General features: G+C 39.6%; 1 protein-coding gene across 1 annotated transcript in view; it reads left to right on the top strand.

Moving 5' to 3' along the window:
* The first annotated feature begins 422 nt into the window (after positions 1-422).
* Positions 423-19,923, top strand: part of CFAP53 (cilia and flagella associated protein 53) — a 45,047-nt gene continuing 25,546 nt past the window's right edge. Inside the window, exons 1-3 of the mRNA XM_036740766.1 lie at positions 423-559; positions 9,443-9,672; positions 10,892-11,065. Of these exons, the coding sequence (XP_036596661.1) occupies positions 503-559; positions 9,443-9,672; positions 10,892-11,065 (461 nt within the window). The 5' untranslated portion in view covers positions 423-502. The remainder of the gene's footprint in view (positions 560-9,442; positions 9,673-10,891; positions 11,066-19,923) is intronic.

The following is a 19,923-nucleotide window of genomic DNA, read 5'->3' as shown; positions in this document are numbered from 1 at the left end:
AATGCAAGAGTAAAAATAAATAACCCTCTAGCTCCCTTTCGCAGTAATGTTCATAGGAGCTTTAACCACGACCAACATGGAGTCAGGGCATAAGAACTAAACGCGAGGCGGGGGGGCGGGGGAACCCTCTCCCTGCTTTGGACAACGTCCAGTGCGCTCCTCCCCAGAGGCTGTGAACTCCAGGGTCCACGCCTGCCGCAGCCCCTCTGGAGCCTAGAGGCCAACGTGCTGGGGACCCGCGTCTGGCATCCAGGTCCAAGTCCACCCACCAGCACCGGATGCCGCGATCAAGTCAGCGCGTTCTGTTGCCATGGTGACCAGGCCGCCACTTCCGGCTGTTCCTCCTCACCTCGTTTCTCTCGTCCCCTCCCCCTCCCTTTCTCCCAATCCCTTTCCTCACGGGCTCACCATAGCAACCGCCCGTAGCGTTCCGGAAGTGGGCCTCGGGACTCGCTTGGGAGAGCCGAGCAGGGCGGCTGCCGAGGCAGCGCAGCGAGCAGCTATGGAGAGGGTTCTGCAACGCGAAGTGAAGGGCGCGACGCCGTTTGTAGTGGCGCTGGTGAGTTTGGGACTGGTAGATCCTGGAACCTTTCGATGGTGGCTCCATTTTACAGAGTGTCACACAAGTAGCAAGTGGCAGTGCAGCGAATAGAACCCCGGGTCACCTGACTCCTGGAGCCAGTGCAACTGCCACGGGGCCACCCTGTCATCTAAAGTGTCAGGAAACCTTTAGGTCCATAGAGTGCTGGGTGTGGAAACAGAAAGACCCGAATTCTGCCTCAGACTCTCGCTCAAGGCACTCAACCTCTCTCACCCTCAGTCTCTTCGTCTCTAAAATGGGAATAATATTATCTACTTCATAGGGTTGTTGTGGGAATGAAACAAGATAATGTCCAATAATGTCCTTTTTTTTTTTTTTTTTGCGTCTTTGCCAATCTGATGGGTGCGAGGTGGAAACCGAAAGTTGTTTTAATCACCAGTTCCTTTTTAGTGTTTTTTTTTAAAGCATCCCCCCAATGATTATTGATGTCTCGCATTTCTTTTTAGATCGATTTGTTTGCTTTCAGTTTTATCTCATCTTTGATTTTTAGACTTTTATCTTTGTTATTGTTTGGAGTTTTTAATTTTTTTTAATTGCTAGGGTTTTTTTTTTTAAGTTACAGGCCCAATTCATTGATCTGTTCTTTTTCATCAATAGTAGCTCTAGGGAAACAGCTTGGAGGAGGTAGACCAGAAATTTGGAAAGACATTTCTTTTGTTCAGAGGCAGTGTTTATAATATCTGGAGTTAGAAAAAATCAGATTCCCAGGTTCCTGTATAGTCAATGTGATATAGAAGAAAGAGAAAAGGATTTGGGTTAAAGTCCTGCCTTTGTTGCTTACTAATTGTGTGACTTTAGACAAGTCACTTAAACTCTCTGGGCCTCAGTTTTGTTTATCTATTCAGTGAAGAGGTTGGACTATATAGCCTCTGAGGTTCCTAACCACTGCAAATTTATACCCTGTGATCCTCCATGTAGGTCAGAAACCCATCAACTGTGATTAAATTGTCGATCCAGCTATGTAGTTCGGTGACTTACAAATAGGGAAGGTGCCAAGGCTTGGGATGAGAATTAAAAGATACTGGAAAATTTCCTCTTAGCACCCATCCTGCACATGCTTATCCATCACTGTAAACTGGGAGGGGCAAACAGGGAAAAGAGAGAAGTTTGAAAAAGAACATCTATGTGGTTTGCAGCCATGCTAAAGTTTGAGTGTGCCGTCAGAAATACCTGTGTGACTTGGATAGGGACAGAATTAAAGCTACTAAAAGAACTACCACAGAGTTATACCCACTCACATAATTCTGTCTCAAATATTGGCAAATGCTTAATAAATGAAAATGTTTAAAGTTTGTTTATTTTGTGAGCCAACAGTAAACTTTCAGATTTGTACCTTGTGCCTTTGGAACTATTCTTATTGGTCACAACAGCCACGTGCCGAGGGAAAATTACACCACTTAAGTCCACAGCAACTATTAGTAGTAACAGGCTGGGAGGTTCCTCTCTAAGGCATTTAGAATCATAAGATTTCAGAACTAGAAGGAACCCTGTTTAGAAGCATTTTATCTGAATAATCCCTCACTATCATTCCATAGGAGAAATTATGCCAGCAAGTTATACTTTCATTACTATTTTATATTTTATTATTATTTTTATCAAGAATATACATGTGTGTATCATCTATGTAAGACAAATTCTAGTTCTGAATACTGCATAGTGATGTAATATAAGAACATAAATTTTTAATGACTAAGAAATAATAATGAAGAAAATATTTGGATAATAAAGGATTTATCATGTCTCTAGCACTGTCAAATTAATCAATCAGTTATGAAGTATTTATTAAGATCCTACTATGTGCCAGGCTCTAGGGATACACGTATAAAGAATAAGATAATTTCTATTGGCAGGGAGTTTATATTCTAATAAGGCAGACAGCACATACATATAAAAATATATACAGCGTAGATAAAATTTGAACTCAGGAAGATGAGCCTTCCTAACTCCAGGCCTGGTCATCTATCCCCTGTATCAGCTATCTGACCCATTGATTAGATTAGTAATCTACTACACTACTGAAACTGAGGCTGGATTTGAACCCAGATCTCCAGGCTCAATGCTCTTTCCCCCTGCACCACCTAGCTAAGTTCCCTTACGTACATTAATACCCTTATATTAATTCCCTAGATATCTGAAAAAGGAGATGTTACTTGGAAAAAACCAGAAATTATTACCAAAAAAGGTCACAAATACAATAATAATAATTAATGGCCCATTTGCCTACTTTGCCATTAAAATTTTTATGAGAGTTTGAAGGGGGCAGAGCCAAGACGGAGGCTGGAAAGCAGGGACTTGCCTAGGGCTCTCCCCCAGGACCCTCCAAACACGGATCAAAAATGGCTCTGAACACATTCTAGAACTACAGAACCCACAAAATAGCAGAATGCAGCAGGGATCCAGCCCAGGACAGCCTGGATGGTCACAGGATGAGGTCTATCGTGTACGGAGCGGAGGGGAGTGTAGCCCAGCGTGGGTGGCGGCAGTACCAGCCAGACCAGGAGCCAGGCGGAACAAGCCCTAGTGCCCTGAATCAGTGAGCTGTGGCAGTTACCAGACTTCTCAACCCACAAACACTGAAGACAACAGAGAAGGTTAGTGGGAAAAGCTGTGGGGGACAGAGTGAAAAGAGTTCACGGTTTGGCCACCGCCCCAGGGGCGGCAGGGGTGGTGCAGCTACAGAACTACAGCTGCAGTTGCTTCCAGCCCCAGGCCCACCTGGTGGGAGGAATTAAGTGGCAGATCAGAGCAGGAGTGCAGAGCCTGCTTAAGATTTGCGTCAGGTCCGGGTTGGCAGTTCTTGGAGAAGGAGGAGTGCTGGTGTGGCAGAGCTGGCTGTATATAAGTAGCTCTGAAATCAATGGCGCATGCCCTCGAGCTTGGAACAAAGTACTCGTTACTCTACAAGCAGTCATAACCCGACGAAAAACTCAAGGGTCAAGTAAGTTGGCTGGGAACATGGCCAGGCAGCGGAAATGCACCCAGATTCAGTCTCAGACTTTGGAATCTTTCTTTGGTGACAAAGAAGACCAAAACATACAGCCAGAAGAAGTCAACAAAGTCAAAGAGGCTACGTCAAAAGCCTCCAAGAAAAACATGAACTGGTTTCAGGCCATGGAAGAGCTCAAAAAGGATTTGGAAAAGCAAGTTAGAGAAGTAGAGGAAAAATTGGGAAGAGAAATGAGAATGATGCAAGAAAACCATGAAAAACAAGTCAATGACTTGCTAAAGGAGAACCAAAAAAATACTGAAAAAAATATTGAAGAAAACACCTTAAAAATAGACTAACTAAAATGGCAAAAGAACTCCAAAGAGCCAATGAGGAGAAGAATTCCTTGAAAGGCAGAATTAGCCAAATGGAGAAGGAGGTCCAAAAGACCACTGAAGAAAATACTACCTTAAAAATTGGATTGGAACGAGTGGAAGCTAGTGACTTTATGAGAAATCAAGATATTATAAAACAGAACCAAATGAATAAAAAAGTGGAAGACAATGTCAAATATCTCATTTGAAAAACCACCGACCTGGAAAATAGATCCAGGAGAGAGAATTTAAAAATTATTGGACTACCTGAAAGCCATGAACAACAAAAGAGCCTAGATATCATCTTTCAAGAAATTATCAAGAACTGCCCTGATATTCTAGAGCCAGAGGGTAAAATAGAAATTGAAAGAATCCACAGATCACCTCCTCAAAAAGATCCCCCCCCCCAAAATGAAAACTCCTAGGAATATTGTCACCAAGTTCCAGAGCTCCCAAGTCAAGGAGAAAATACTGCAAGCAGCCAGAAAGAAACAATTTGAGTATTGTGGAAACACAATCAGGATAACACAGGGTCTAGAAGCTTCCACATTAAGGGACCGAAGGGCTTGGAATACAATATTCCAGAGGTCAATGGAGCTAGTATTAAAATGAAGCATCACCTACCCAGCAAAACAGTATCATGCTCCAAGGCAAAATATGGATTTTCAATAAAACAGAGGACTTTCAAGCTTTCTTAGTGAAAAGACCAGAGCTGAATAAAAATGTGACTTTCAAACACAAGAATCAAGAGAAGCATGAAAAGGTAAACAAGAAAGAGAACTTGCAAGGGACTTACTAAATTTGAACTGTTTTGTTTACATTCCTACATGGCAAGATGATGTGTATAATTCATGAGACCTCAGTATCAGGGTAGCTGAAGGGAGTATACATACATACATACATATATAATATATATATAGACAGAGGGCACAGGGTGAGTTGAGTATGAAGGGATGATATCTAAAAAAATAAAATCTAATCAAGGGATGAGAGAAGAATATATTGAGAGAGGGAGAAAGGGAGAGATAGAATGGGGTAAATTATCTTGCATAAAAGTGGCAAGAAAAAGTAGTTTTGTTGGGAGGGAAGAGGGGGCAGGTGAGGGGGAATGAGTGAATCTTGCTCTCATTGGATTTGACCTGAGGAGGTAATAACATACACACTCAATTGGGTATCTCACCCCACAGGAAAGAAGGAGGAAGGAGACAAAAAAGGGGGGACGATAGAAGGGAGGGCATATAGGGTGAGGAGGTAATCAAAAACAAACACTTTTTAAAAGGGACAGGGTCAAGGGAGAAAATTCAATAAAGCAGGATAGGAAGGAGCAAAATATAGTTAGTCTTTCACAACATGAATATTGTGGAAGGGTTTTGCATAATGATACACATGTGACCTTAGTTGAATTGCTTGCCTTCTTAGGGAGGGTGGGTGGGGAGGGAAGAGGGGAGAGAATTTGGAACTCAGTGTTTTAAAAGCAGATATTCAAAAAACAAAAAAAGTTTTTACATGCAACTAGCAAATAAGATATATAGGCAATGGGGCATAAACATCTATCTTGCCCTACAAGAAAGGAAGGGAAAAGGGGATGGGAGGGGAGTGGGGTGACAGAAGGGAGGGCTGACTGAGGAATGGGGCAGTCTGAATATATGCCATCTTGGAGTGGGGTGGAGGGTAGAATTGGGGAGAAAATTTGTAATTCAAACTCTTGTGAAAATGAATGCTGAAAACTAAAAATATTAAATAAATAAATAATGATTGAAAAAAGAAAAAAAAAATTTAAGAGAAAACACATACATCAACGGCATTCTTGGTGGACATGTCCTTCCCAAATGGCATTCTAGAGCAAACATTTTGTCACAATTGACTGAAAGACCTGGGGAATACAAAATATCACAGTAATTATTGTTTGTTATTTAAAAAAAAGATATTTGACTTGGCAAAGCAAAATGCTGTCTTGAAGATTCTCTTCCTGCAGGGTATCTCCAGTGCATATGTCAAAAATATACAACTTTCCTTAAAAGATGTAACAGTGGAGATAGGTTTGATGCTTCTTATTCACATAAAAGCAAGGAATAGGACAGGAAGATTTGTTATCTCTTAATAACAGTATTCTTTAAAGTCACCCATCTCCCTATATTCACTATACAACCTTCTCATTTTAATTTAGTTTTGCAATTAGGCTCTACGAGGTTACCTGTCTTATAAGAGACAGGTAGAAGAGAAAACATTTTATAGAATTCGGTGTGATCCAGGAAGGAGTGGTACCAAAAACAAGTGACAGTTCTTTGAATGAAATCCTACAGAAATGTTATTGTAGTCTAATTGGTCTTCCAGAACCTCACTGGGATTATGTTGAAAGTCAGGAGTAGGATTAGCTAATCTAAAACATATTATTCAGATCTCTGCATACCCATAACATGTTATAGAGGTGGCATCATGCAATGGAAAAAATACTGGGTTCAGAGTCAGAGGACTGGGATTTGAATCCCAACTCCACCCATTTAATACTTGTATGATTTTGAGCAAGTCACTTAAACCTCCTTGGATTTCAGCTTCTTTATCTGTAAAATGAGGGGTTTAATTTGAGGGCTTCTGAAATCTCTTCCAACTCTAAAAACCAGGATCCTATATTCTTCTACTTAATCCCATAAATAGTTCCCTGGGAATATGTCTGAGTGCTTTCCTGAAAATACTGTGGAGCAGGGACAAGAGTAGATGACATTTTCTGACTCTCTTAGGGTGCTCAGTCTAGGACATTGCCATTGCTGCTGCTCCTGCTGGTGAGGGTGAATGCCCCTCTGGGCAAGGGTGAAGGCCCTCCAGGTGAGGGTGAATGCCCCTCCAGTAGAATACCCTGTTCACCTCTGGTCATCAGTGGAGCTCTTTCTATCCTTGGTCCTCTGCTTGGACTCATTCTCAAGTGGTTAGCAAACTCCTCATTTGTGCAATTCTGAATCCCTGATTACCACAGAGAAGGTCCTTCTCTCCACTTCCTGTTGCCCACTGTCATCACTGTACAACTTCTTAACTTCCTGCCCTTTCTACTGTGCTCTTTGGAATTTTATCTCTAAAGCTGACAAAATTCTCTCTATTTTAGAGTTCTTCTTTTCATGCTCCTTCCATTTTCTGGTGCTCCCTGAGACCTGGCTCTCCCCAGGTCACACTTCACCCCTGGTCATCCCTTCTAGTACCGGTCCCCTTTTATCACACTCCCCAATGAAGTGGTCCTGGAGGGGGAATTGGAATACACCTAGTACTCTACTATCACCTCTAGATGCCCCTCACCAACCTCTCCTCCACTGGGGTTAATTGTGTCCAGAAATTTCACCTAGTTCAGATTCTAGGAGTTGTCTACTGATGTAGTTCATTGTCTTTCCTTTCTTGAGTCATTCAGTTCCTGGCTCTCAGTCTTTCTCTCCTCTCCAATGCTTACCTTTATACTAGGGGACTTCAATATATGTGTTGCTATTTCAATACTCAAACACTCCAAGGTCCTCAGTGTACCCAACTTTGATAATCTGTTCCTCTTGGTTTCTCAGTGGGATGGTCATACTTTTGATTTTGTCAACCCTCACACGTGCTCTACTTCCTTAATGAACATCTCCACCATTCCTTTATTAAATCACAATCTATCATTCCATCTTTCCCTGTGTCTTCCTCCTCCCAGTCCTGTTCTTCATCCCCATTAAAACCTGCAGTCTCTCCACCCCTCAGTATTTTGTAGACCATCCCCCAATGCTGTGGTAACATTCTCTTCCCTTCCCTATTTTGACACCTTAGTGAGTCAGTGTAATTCCATACCATCCTCCACTTGTGGATCCTTTGGTTCCTCGTCCCTTTGCTGCATGCATTTTGCCAAACCCAAACCCTGGATTATTGTTATGGTCCCCCACCTCCTCCCTTCCTAATCACACGCTGTTGAATAGAAGTGGAGGAAATATCACACCTATGCTGTTTGTCTCTTCTGCTAATTTATGTGATCTCATCTCAACTGGTCTTCCCGGCCGCATAGCAACCCTCCTGCCCCTCCCTAATTGATTCTTTATCCCACTTGCCACAATGACTATTCCAAACCTTCTCTTCTCTCTTCAAATCTCAAACGACACTTCCCCCCTCCTCCACCATTTTGATTGAGGACCTCACCTCCTACTTTACAAAAAAAAAATCTCATATATGTCTCTACCTCTCTGCTCACACAGCCATCTCTCTGAGCCAGGCCCTCATCACCTCTTGCCTGTACTATTTCATCACCCTCCTATTTGATCTTCCTGCCTCTTTCACCCTTCAGTCCATCCTGCACATAGTTCCCAAAGCAATTTTCTTAACGCACAGGACTGATCATGTCAGATGAGATAATATTTCTAAGGCACCCAGCACATAGTAGGTGCTTAATAAATGTTTGACTCCCCTGTCCCCAATAAACTACAGTGGTTCTCTATTACCTCTAGGATTAAATATAAATTTTTCTTTAACTTTTCTATCTCTTCACAGCCTGGTCCTTTCCTAAGTTTCTGATCTTTGAAATATTGCTCACTTACCTTAGATGTCACTCACTCTCTGTGATCCAGCTATACTGGTCTATTGGTTGTTCTATACCCAATGGATATCTCCCATCTGGTTGACCTCCATACCCGCAATACACTCCTTCCACACTTCTGCCTCTTGGAATTCTTGGTTTCCTTGGAGTCTCAGCTCAAATGTCACCTCCTACGTGAAGCCTTTCCTGATTCCCTGAGCTGTTAATACCCTCCCTCCTTAAACTAGCTTGGCTTCCTTTTGTCTGTATTATATATACACTTATATGCCGTCTCCCACATTGAATGTAGGCTTCTTGAGGGCAGGAATTGTTTCACTTTTGTCTTTGTATTCCCAGAGCTTGGCATAGTCCCTGGCACATGGTACAAACTCAATAAATGCCTGCTGATTGATTTTTTTTGACTGTGCCCTCATTTCTCAATGCATGGCCTCAGGTCTCTACCCATTTGGGTTATAGAAATTAACAGGGTGCCCCAGGGGTGACCTGGAGGGTATATATTAACTTCTTTAGAGCCCTCATTCAAATTTTCTGAAAGCTTTCACTGCAACTTTTTGTTTCTTGTTAAATAGACCCATAAGGAGACATCACAAGTTCTTTCAGGCTAAGCATTGAGTAGCTTCCTTAATAAAGACCTCACCTCTAAGTTCTCATAGTCCAGAGGCCTATTCAATAGGCCTGGTTTCTCTTCGATAAATAAGGAACTTGGACAAGATCTCTTCCATTTCTAAAATTCTTTGATTCTAGTATAATCACACATAACCAGAATCAGAACAAATAGTTGATATCTACTTGATAATTTTACCAGAGAATTTCCAGAGAACCAAGTAACTTGAAATGTTCTAAGACTAATTACTAAATGTTAGGCTTTTATCTATCCTATTATCGATTATATCCTGACTCTAAATATGAATTGAGTTGCCACTATGAGTATTGGATTAAGATCATGATTAAGTGAAACTATATACTTTATAGTACATTATTAATGAACTGGTTTTTCTTTGTAGAGGGCCAAGCCTCCTAAAGACCAACATGCTGATAAACTTCTCCGTAAAATTAGACTTAATGCTTTTAAGAAAGATGCCATTGAAGCTTCCATTAAAGAGAATGAAAAGTTTCACTTGGGTGTCCAGTGGGAGCTGCGCATGGGCCGAAGTTTTATGGACAAATTTGTGCAGAGAAATGTAGAAGATGCTATGCAAGGATTTTTGATAAATACTGAAGAAAGAAGAAACAGGTAACTCCCCCCCGCCAATTTGCAGGAATTTACTGTGAATTAATGTTAAAACCCACAATGAACAACTTGAAAAGGAAATAAATTCCTTAATTTTCCTACTAATGTAGCAATACCTCATAATGAAGATTGTGTTTCAGAGATCAAATCTCACGAAATAAATTCTTGCCTCCTTTACAGATTTCACCCACAATAACGTATTTTGTATTAGTTCTCTTACCAGGTTGTGAGCAAAATTATTTTGTTTCTTTCACTAATTTTTAACATTTATTTCAATTCTTTTGTTAAATATTCATTTTATATTTTAACTTGTTAATCAAGTTAACCATCATCCTGATCATAAATTATCATTTCAAGTTATTCTGAAATAAGGAATTATGGAAGACTTTTTTTTAAAGTTTTATTGATGCCTTTTGTTGTTTGTAGTTCAGTTATTTTCCAAAATACACTCTCCTCCCTTTGAATCTTATACCTTATGACAAAGAAAGGCAGTTGAGCAAAACTGTGTCTGACGGCATATGAAACATTCAACATCTGCAGCCTCTTGCTTCTCTACCAAGGGTAGGAGCATGTGTTTAATCTTCTGTTCTTTAGGTCTTGGATTGATCTTCTCAGTTAATCTGAGTTGACTACCTTTATGTTCCTTTCATTTACATTATTATAGTCATTCGGTGGGTGCTTCATGTTGCTGATTCTGTCTCTTTCTTCAGTATCAACTCATATACGTTTTCCCATGTGTCCCTGAATTCCTTACACTTACAACATTTTATGGTAAAATCATATTCCATGGTATTCATATATCACAATTTGTTCAGCCAGTCCCACCCAACTGATATGCATCTAATTTATTTCCAGTTTTTGGCTAATAAAAAAGTGCTGCTACAGGTGTTTAGTTATGTATGGGATATTTCTTTCTCTTCTTGGTAGAATGGTATCACTGGATCAAAACATAGGAAGAGTGTGGTGACTTTTCTTGCATAAGTTCAGATTGTGGAAGACTTTTTTTTTAATCCCTTAAGGCATCTTTCAGGGATCAATTAAATTCAGCAGACATTTATTATTAGCTTACTTTGTCCAAGACACTATGGTATTCTGTTTGAATGAGGAAAATGAATATTTCCCTCCTCTAGACACAACTCCATAAACAGATTATAATAAAAACAAATTAGTGGTCTATTGCCCTTTGGCAGAGCAGTTTTGACTCCTGACTTTTTTGTCTTAGACTTCGGGAACTCCTGGAAGCTGAAGAAAATGAATATTTGACTGAAATTGAAGCCAAGGAAAACACAGCAAAGATTAGACAAGATGAGATGAGGGAGAAAATTCGAGTATTAAGAGAAGTAAGAGAAAAGGAGAGACAAGATTTTGTTGCTAAAAAACGAGACCAACAATTCAGGTAACGTGGCCCAGTAAGATGTTGTGTATAAAATTTGAAACTGATAGGCAAAAATGAATTTATGAAGGCTCACTTTAAAGGCAATGATGGTTTACTTTAAATTAGTATCCTTAAGAAAGGAGTGTTTTGAGAAGCAGTGTGGTGGTATGGGAATAGTCTCTACATAGAATTGCCGTAAATACATAGAAATAAATGCGCTGCTCAGGTGAGAGGTAAGGAGTTTTCTGGTGTGGTGGGGGTTTGAAAAAGTAAAATATTTTCTCACCTATGTGCTCAAAAGTGAAGACAAGGGGAAAGGAAAAGAGACTGTGCTGGCCTGATTTGGCCACGCCAGACTAGACAACAAACATAGCATGGTAGAAAGAGCCTTGGACTTGAATTCACCATTACTAGCTGTGGGACTATGGGCAAATCATTTAACCTCCATGAACCTCAATTTTCTCAGTTGTAAAATGGGGAGAATAATACTTATGCCTACTGCACAGGCTCATTGTGAGAATGAAATGAAACATTGTACCTAAAGCAGACTTCAACATGCTAAAACAATATCGACTAGTATTCCTTTTTTTAAGACCACTACTCACTTTTTAAAAAAATTTAATTTATTTATTTTTATTTTTCAACATTCACTTCCATAAGATTTTGAGTTTTAAATTTTCTTTTTTACTTTCTTTTTTTAAATTTATTTTTTATTTTTAGTTTACAACAATCAGTTCCACAAGTTTTTGAGTTCCAAATTTTCTTCCCCTCCCTCTCCTCCCCCCTCCCCCCCAAGATGGCATGTAATCCTATATAGGTTCTACATATACCTTCACATTAAACTTATTTACACAATAGTCAAGTTGTAAAGAAGAATTATAACTGATGGAATGGACCATGCAAAAGAAGAAACAAAACCAAAAAAGTAGAAAAAAAAGGAGAGCAAATAGTTTGCCTCAATCTGCATTCAGACTCTGTAATTCTTTCTCTGGATATGGATAGTTTTTTCCATCATGAATCTTTTGGAGCTGTCTTAGAAACTTGTATTGCTGAGAACAGCTAAGTCTGTCAAGGTCAGCCATCACACACTGTGGCTGTTACTGTGTACAGTGTTCTGGTTCTGCTCACTTCACTCAGCATTAGTTCATTCAGATCTTTCCAGGTTTTTCTGAAGTCTGCCTGCTCATCATTTCTTATAGCACAACAGTATTCCATTATATTCATATATCACAACTTGTTCAGCCATTCCCGAATTGATGAGCATTCCCTCAATTTCCAATTCTTTTCAGTTATTAGTCTTCCTTTTATCATTAGACTTATAATTAAGAAAGCAATTAAGGCAGGTCTTAGAAGTTAATACAAGAAAGTCTGTATCAGCAGGCAGTTCAGCAGGAGCCCAAAGGTAAATGTCTTGGAAGGTGGTTGATGGAGTTGACCAGGGAGTTGGTACCCATGTGCAGGAGATTAGAGTTCAGTCTTCTGGAGGACTGAAAGAAGCAAGGAAAAAACCAGGCCCTGGAGGAACTGAGATACTTGGCAGGGGAAATAAGATAGAAATCTATCTAGTCTGTGAAACTGGAGTACAAGCTGAGGGATAGCACTTGGTGGTAAGGAGTCTATTAATTTAATTTAGTTTAGTTGGTTAGTTTATAACATACATTAATTTGAAAGCTTTTGTCTTTAAATCACTATCATTCTACCTTCTGCTCCTCCATATTTAGCTTAGTTGAAAAAGAATTTATATTTGACAAAAAACTGCTGGGCAAACTGGAAAATAGTATGGCAGAAACTAGACATAGACCAACATCTTAAACTGTATACCAAAATAAAGTTAAAATGGGTACACAATTTAAATATAAAGTCTGATACTATAAGCAAACTGGGAGAGCAAGAAATAGTTTACCTGTCAGATTTATGGAGAATGAAAGAATTTATGACCAAACAAGAAATGGAGAACATTTAACAATGTTCTCCATCTCTTGTTCCAGGTTTTGCACAAACAAAGCCAATGCAACCAAGATTAGGAGGGAAGCAGAAAACTGGGAAAGAATTTTTACAACTAGTGTCTCTCATAAAGGCCTCATTTCTAAAATATATAGAGAACTGAGTCAAATTTGTAAGAATACAAGTCATTCCCCAACTGATAAGTGGTCAAAGGATATGAACAAGCAGTTTTCGGAGGAAGAAATGAAAGTTATCTATAGTCATATGAAAAAATGCTCTAAATCACTATTGATTAGAGAAATGCAAATCAAAACAACTCTGAGGTACCACATCACACCTATCAGATTGGCTAACATGACAAAACAGGAAAATTATAAATGCTAGAGAAGAGGTGGGAAAATTGGAACACTAATGCATTATTGGTGGAGTTCTGAACTGTTCCAGCCATTATGGAGAGCAATTTGGAACCATGCCCAAAGGGCTATAAAACTGTGCATACCCTTTGACCTAACAATACCACTTCTAGGTCTGTATCCCAAAGAGATCATACAAATGGGAAAAGGACTCACATGTACCAATATATTTATAGCAGCTCTTTTTGTGGTGGCAAAGAATTGGAAATTGAGGGGATGCCCATCAGCTGGGGAATGGCTGAACAAGTTGTGATATATGAATGTAATGGAATACTATTGTGCTATAAGAAATGATGAGCAAGCAGACTTCAGAAAAACCTGGAAAGATTTGAATTAACCGATGCTGAGTGAGGGAAGCAGAACCAGTACACATTAACAGCCACAACGTGCGATGACTAATTTTGATAGGCTTATCTCTTTTTAGCAATACAAGGATCCAAGACAACTCCAAAGGACTCATGATGGAAAATGCCATCCACATCCAGAAAAAGAACTATGGAGTCTGAATGCAGATGGAAGCATACTATTTGCTGTCTTTTTTGTTGTTTTATTTTGTTTCTTCTTTCTCATGGTTTCTCCCATTCTTTCTCCCAATTCTCCCATTCTCCCAATTCTTCTTTACAACATGACTAATGTGAAAATAGGGTCAATATGAATGCATATAGAGAGTATATATCAAATTACATGAGGTCTTGGGGTGGGGGGAAGGGAAGAGATGGGGAGAAAATTTGGAACTCAAAATCTTATGGAAGTGAATGTTGAAAACTAAAAATAAATAAATAAAAAAGAATTTATTAAGTGCCTACTATGTGCCAAACACTGTGCTAAGCACTGGGGATACAAATAAAAGCCCTCAAGGGACGGGGCAGGCCTTGCCCTCAAGCAGCTCACAAGCAGCTTGCAAGTAAACTATATACAGGATAAGGAGAAAATAATTAGCAGAGGGAAGGCACTAGAATTAAAAGGAGTTCAGAAATGCTTGGGAAGGTGAGATTTGAGTTGGGACTTGAAGGAAGCAGGGAAGCCAGTAGGTGGAAATGAGGGGGAAAAGCATTCCAGGCATGGGAAACAGCCAGAGAAAGTGCCCAGAGCTGAGAGATGGAGTGTCTAGTTCGTGGATTAGCCAGAAGGCTAGTGTCACATGTTTTGGGGAGTAAAGTGTAAGAAAAATAGGAAGGGGGCTAGGTTATGAAGGGCTTTAAATGCCAAGCAGAGGATTTTTGCATTTGATCCTGGAGGCAATAGGGAGTCACTAAAGTCTATTGAATAGAGAGGTGACATGGTAGGACTTGTTAGATTTTAGGAAATATGTTTTAGGACAATCACTTTGGTGAGTGAGTGTAGGATGTATTGGAATGGGGATAGACTTGAGGCAGGCAGATCTGCCTCCCCACCTTCCCTCAGCAGGCTATTGCAACAATCGAGGCAAGGACTAACTTTCCCTAGTGACAAAAAAAAAAACAATTAAGCAAAAATATGGAGGGTGCAGTGGTGCAGTGGATAGAGCACTGGCCCTGGGGTTACTAGGACCTGAATTCAAATCCAGTCTCAGACACTTACTAACTGTGTGACCCTGAGCAAGTCACTTAACTCTGATTGCCTAAAAGAAAGGAAGAAAGGAAGTAAAGAAGGAAGGAAGAAAGAAAGAAAGAAAGAAAGAAAGAAAGAAAGAAAGAATAAAGAAAGAAAGAAAGCAAGAAAGAAAGATAGATGGAAGGAAGTAAGGAAGGAAGGAAGAAAGAAAGAAATAAATAAAGAAAGAAAGAAAGAAAGGTAGGAAGGAAGGAAGGAAGGAAGGAAGAAAGGAAGGAAGGAAGGAAGGAAGGAAGAAAGAAAGAAAGGAAGAAAGAAAGAAAGAAAGAAAGAAAGAAAGAAAAGAAAAAACATGGGATACCAGGTCACAAGGTACCCAGGCACAATCTCCCTTTTTTTCTTCCATTTCATTATTCAAACTGCTAGAAAGAGTCAGCTTCATACCCTGCTTCTACTTTCTCATCACTTACTCAACCTACTACAGTCATCTATGTATCCCTACCGCTCTATGAAAACTGCTCTCCAAGTCACCAGTGACATCTTCATTTCCAAATCTAAATGTTTGTTATGTGTTTAATGTGCTGAATATAATATTTTTGAATTTTTTTGTAGTAATTTCCCAACAATAATAGAAAGTGGTCAATCAGATCAAGAGTTCCAAAAGATCTCTCATGAAGGTCGGTTTACCTAGTTTCAAGCTCATTATTTCTGTTTAGGGTTAATAGAGAGGTGGCTAAAGCTGAACCTACTGATTGATACCTGACTATCATGGTACTGTGCCATGGTGATTCTTTTTTTCCTTTAGGACATCTCTATCCAACCCTTTATTGCCAAACTTCTGGAAAAGTAGTCTGCACTTCCTTCCTCCACTTCCTCAAGATCCACTCCCTTCTCAATCCCCTACAAGGAGGTTTCTGTCATTGCCACTCCACCGTTCTATTCTCTCAAAGGTCACCCATACCCCGATGACCTTTTTTCCAATTCGAATCCCTCCTGACTACCATGCATTTGACACTTTTAACCACCCTCACTCTCCTCTGATACCATCTCTCTCCTCCCTTGATTTCCATTGTACCATACTCTCCTGGTTCTCTTCATACTCTTTAGCCATAGCTTCTCTATCTTCAAACTGTTTCCTCTTCCAACTTCCTAAAATGTAGGTGTTTCCCTTGGGCACTCATTATGTTTTATTTTGTATTGTGTATGCATGAGAGGCATCATTGTGTTGGAGTAAGGAGTTATCTAGGTTCAGCTCCCACCTAATTTACTATCAGTGTGACAAGACATTTAACCTCTCAGCCTCAGTTTCCTCTTCTGTAAAGTGTAAGCACCTGTAGTTCTTACCCCACAGGGTTGTTGGGAAGATTAAATGATATAGTGTATGCGGTAGGACAAATAGCTGTTAGAGTGCCCTGCCATGTGGGCTTGACTAATTCTTTTCCTCCAAAGGTACTGAGAGCATTCTTGAGACTTTACTGGCTCAGAGCAATGAAGAGGAATGAATTACTGATGCTTCCCAGCTGCTGAATTTAAAAAACACATGCTAGGAGCTCCAGCTCCTCTCTGGTGTTTGAACAGCAGACCCCCATGGGCAACTCAAGGGGCAGGTGAATCCATGTGGTGTCCTCACTGCATATCCTTTTTTGACTATCCTTCCTCTGCTACAGCCAATCAAACCATTTTTTGTTTGTTAGTCAGACTATCAATGAAAAAATTTTTTTAAAGTCACAGCAGAACCAGCAACAGGCTAACTTAATGCTGAAATCCACCCAAATTGTGGACTTCATCTGTCTCCTTTGTTCTAGGGGAAACTGGTTACTAGAGCTGGAGGTGAAACCTGTAGGCGGGGGTCAGTGTCCACTGTGGGGACTGGAAAGATGGTGGGATAGGAGGAGGCATTAGAGGAACTATGCTGAGAATAATTCTGTGAATTAGACTTTCAATGTTGGGAATAGCCTTGTTCTCCACTCCTTACCTCTCATCCCTCCCTCTAGCCAGGGGCTCTTATTCATTCAACACTGAAAAGAAAATTAAATTCTTTAACATTTGTAAGTGGTCTTAAGGGAACTACAAAGATATTTCAAGTCCATTTCCCAGAAGAACTTACAGTGTAGTAAGGGCAATCAGACATATGCATAAATAAAAATAGTTGGCATTTATATTATGTTTTCAGGTTTGCAAAGCACTGTACATTTGCTGTTGTAGGACCAACCTAATCAAACTAATCTCCTTGCAGCTTAAATTCAAGATTGGAATGAAATGAGACATTGATGGTCATGACTGCTACCCCAGATTAATCTTGTTAGGATGATGTTTAGTCTGGCTTTAAAACCACTTTGTGTCAATAGTGAAAGCAAGTGATGCTTACTGGGGAAGAGCTAGTACCCTTTCAACCACTGGTTTTCTTCCATGTACTTGAAGACATATATAAATGCATTCATTCATTGAGGACTATTATTAAGTATTTATAAACAGGCAAGCTTTGTGCTGTATGGAGTAAGTGACAATACATATCTCTTCCCTCAAGGAATTTGCAGTCTAGACAGGGCAACCACAGATGCATGGTGTGGTGGAAAAGGATCCTGGGTTTGGAGTCAGAGGACCTTGGTGCAAATCCTAGCCCTGGTTTAAATCTTAGTTCCGTCTTTGCTACCTGTGGGACACTGGGAAAATCAGTTCACCCCTGCAGGCCTCGGTTTTCTCATATTTAAAATGAGAGGTTTGCACTAGATGGCCCCTGAAGTTTCTTCTGGCTCTAAATCTATGGTCCTATTATTGGTAGCTTTCACCCTACAATCCCGAGGGCTGAAATGGTCATAGCTTCACCGCTGAAGTCCATGAATCTTGAAAAAAAAGATTTGTTGTATTAGTTTACTGGTACAGTACTATGTCAGTGGCATGTTGATGACTAAAGCTTGTTTTTGGTCATTTATATGAATGAACCCTTTTATGAAACAGAATTTAGTATAGTAGTTCACCGATTACTTAGGTTTTCAGGGACTCTGTGGGACCTATATCCTATTACATTTACCTTAGCCTTCTCAATGGGTAGGGGAGGAGCTGTAGGGAGGGAGAGAATTTGGAACTCAAAATTTAAAAAAAGAATGTTAAAATAAATAAATAATTTTTAAAAGCACTATAAAAAAGTTAGCTTCAATGCATTCAATACATAGTCAACTAAAACTAAACCTCAGAACAAATTCTAAACAAATCATGAAAGGCCTTTTATTTCTTGAATCTTTTTTAACCATATTTTCCTGCTTTTGAGATTACTAGAAAAGGATTATATGGTAAGTCCTTGAAGGCAGGAATCATGTGCTATTCTTTTTTTGTACCCTTCACAGCACTTACTACTTTACTAGGCACATAGTAGGTACTCAATAAATATTTTATTTTCAAAAGTCTACTTGTTAGATACCATCCATCTAGGCCTGAGGGAAATTTGCTCCTTTAAAAAACAATTACAGTACTCTACTATTTGCATAAAAAACTTATTATAGGAAACCATTCTAGTGATAACAACAGATAACAGCTCTAAAGAGAAGGCAGTTATCTGAGCAATTCTGCTAGAGACCTATAAAATGAATTAATACCAATGAGGCAAATAAATTTATTTTCTATCTTCTAGAAATTACTATATTCAGGCTACAGGATTTAGGACAGTAAAATAAAGAAGTAAAACAACCATCTGGGGGAGCAGATGTTTATAGGTTGCTGTAAAAGCTGTAGGAGGAATAATTTTGATGGAATCTAGCAATTATAGTGTTTTTATATTAAAATATAAACTATTGTACTTTTTTGCATCTAATTACCCTTTCCCTGGAGGATTCCATTAAGTTTTGATTATTTGGAATTTGTAGTACTGAATAATTTCAGTTATCCAGGCTATGGAAAGAAGTATAACATATGCAGTTCTGTTACATTCCAAATTTCTGTAACTCTAAGTCTCCTTTGGAATAAAAGAGATGCTCATTTTTCTTCATTACCAGCACATAATCAAGTATCCAGGCACTTGTTTAAAAAAATTCTAGTTATGCATTAAAATTTATGCTTGCCTTTAAAGGCATTTGGTCATTAAGAGGACTGAATAGTGCCATGCTTAAAAAAATAGACATGAAAAAGAATGTTGAACATCCTTAAAGTATGCCACATGAATATCTTAGTTGAATGTATGAAATTTCTTGTGATTTGTGTGTATCTCACCTGTGCCTTTATTTGGCTCCATGGCATTGGTACTCAGGAAACTCATACAAAGAAGAGTTTTATTATAATGCAATACAGCAACCATATATTCACATACTACATGGCAATATAAAGATATAGAGATGGATACAAACTCACCCACTACAAGGGAGTTGTGTTGGGGAGGAAACATGGTTAAAGTTGGGGTTCAAGTGGCAAAATTACATACCATAAGAATGGGCTTTGTTGAGAACTGATAATCAGCTTCAGATGCAAGAGAGGGCATTTTTGATCAGACCCAGATGTGTTGAAAAAGTTCTTGGGCTCACTTATTGATAGTGGGATTGAGTGAGGCTTGGGCAGGGGGAGATTCTTTATTGGGATCACAAAATGGGGACAGGAGCTAACAACTACTTAAGGCAGCAAAAGAGAGGACTAGCTCAGACCCTTGTAGCTGGTCAAGAATTTCATCCCCTCTAGGGAAGGAAGACTTGGCCTAGCATCCAAGAAACCCTCATAGAGAATGCCATGTTATCATCAAGTTGTCTTGTAACAAAGCTGTAAGAATATCTTCTGTTTCTCTGGGCTTGTTCTCTTGTTCCTTATATTTCTCCATGGAGTGTATGGGACGTTCAAGGTACCTCTGATGTGAGGGCTTGCTGAACCCTTTTCAGGGCTGCTCACCTCAGTTCTCACCTGTGGCTCTGCAAAGCTGTAGCCTGCATAGTGGCCACACCCCAGTAAACCATCAAGGCAGATGGGCTAAGCCCAGGTTGAGGGTAACCAACAGGTCTCGGACCATTAAAG

This window comes from Trichosurus vulpecula, chromosome 1, assembly GCF_011100635.1.
Source record: "Trichosurus vulpecula isolate mTriVul1 chromosome 1, mTriVul1.pri, whole genome shotgun sequence".
NCBI classification, from domain to species: domain Eukaryota; kingdom Metazoa; phylum Chordata; class Mammalia; order Diprotodontia; family Phalangeridae; genus Trichosurus; species Trichosurus vulpecula.
This window is presented reverse-complemented; position numbering and strand designations above follow the sequence as displayed.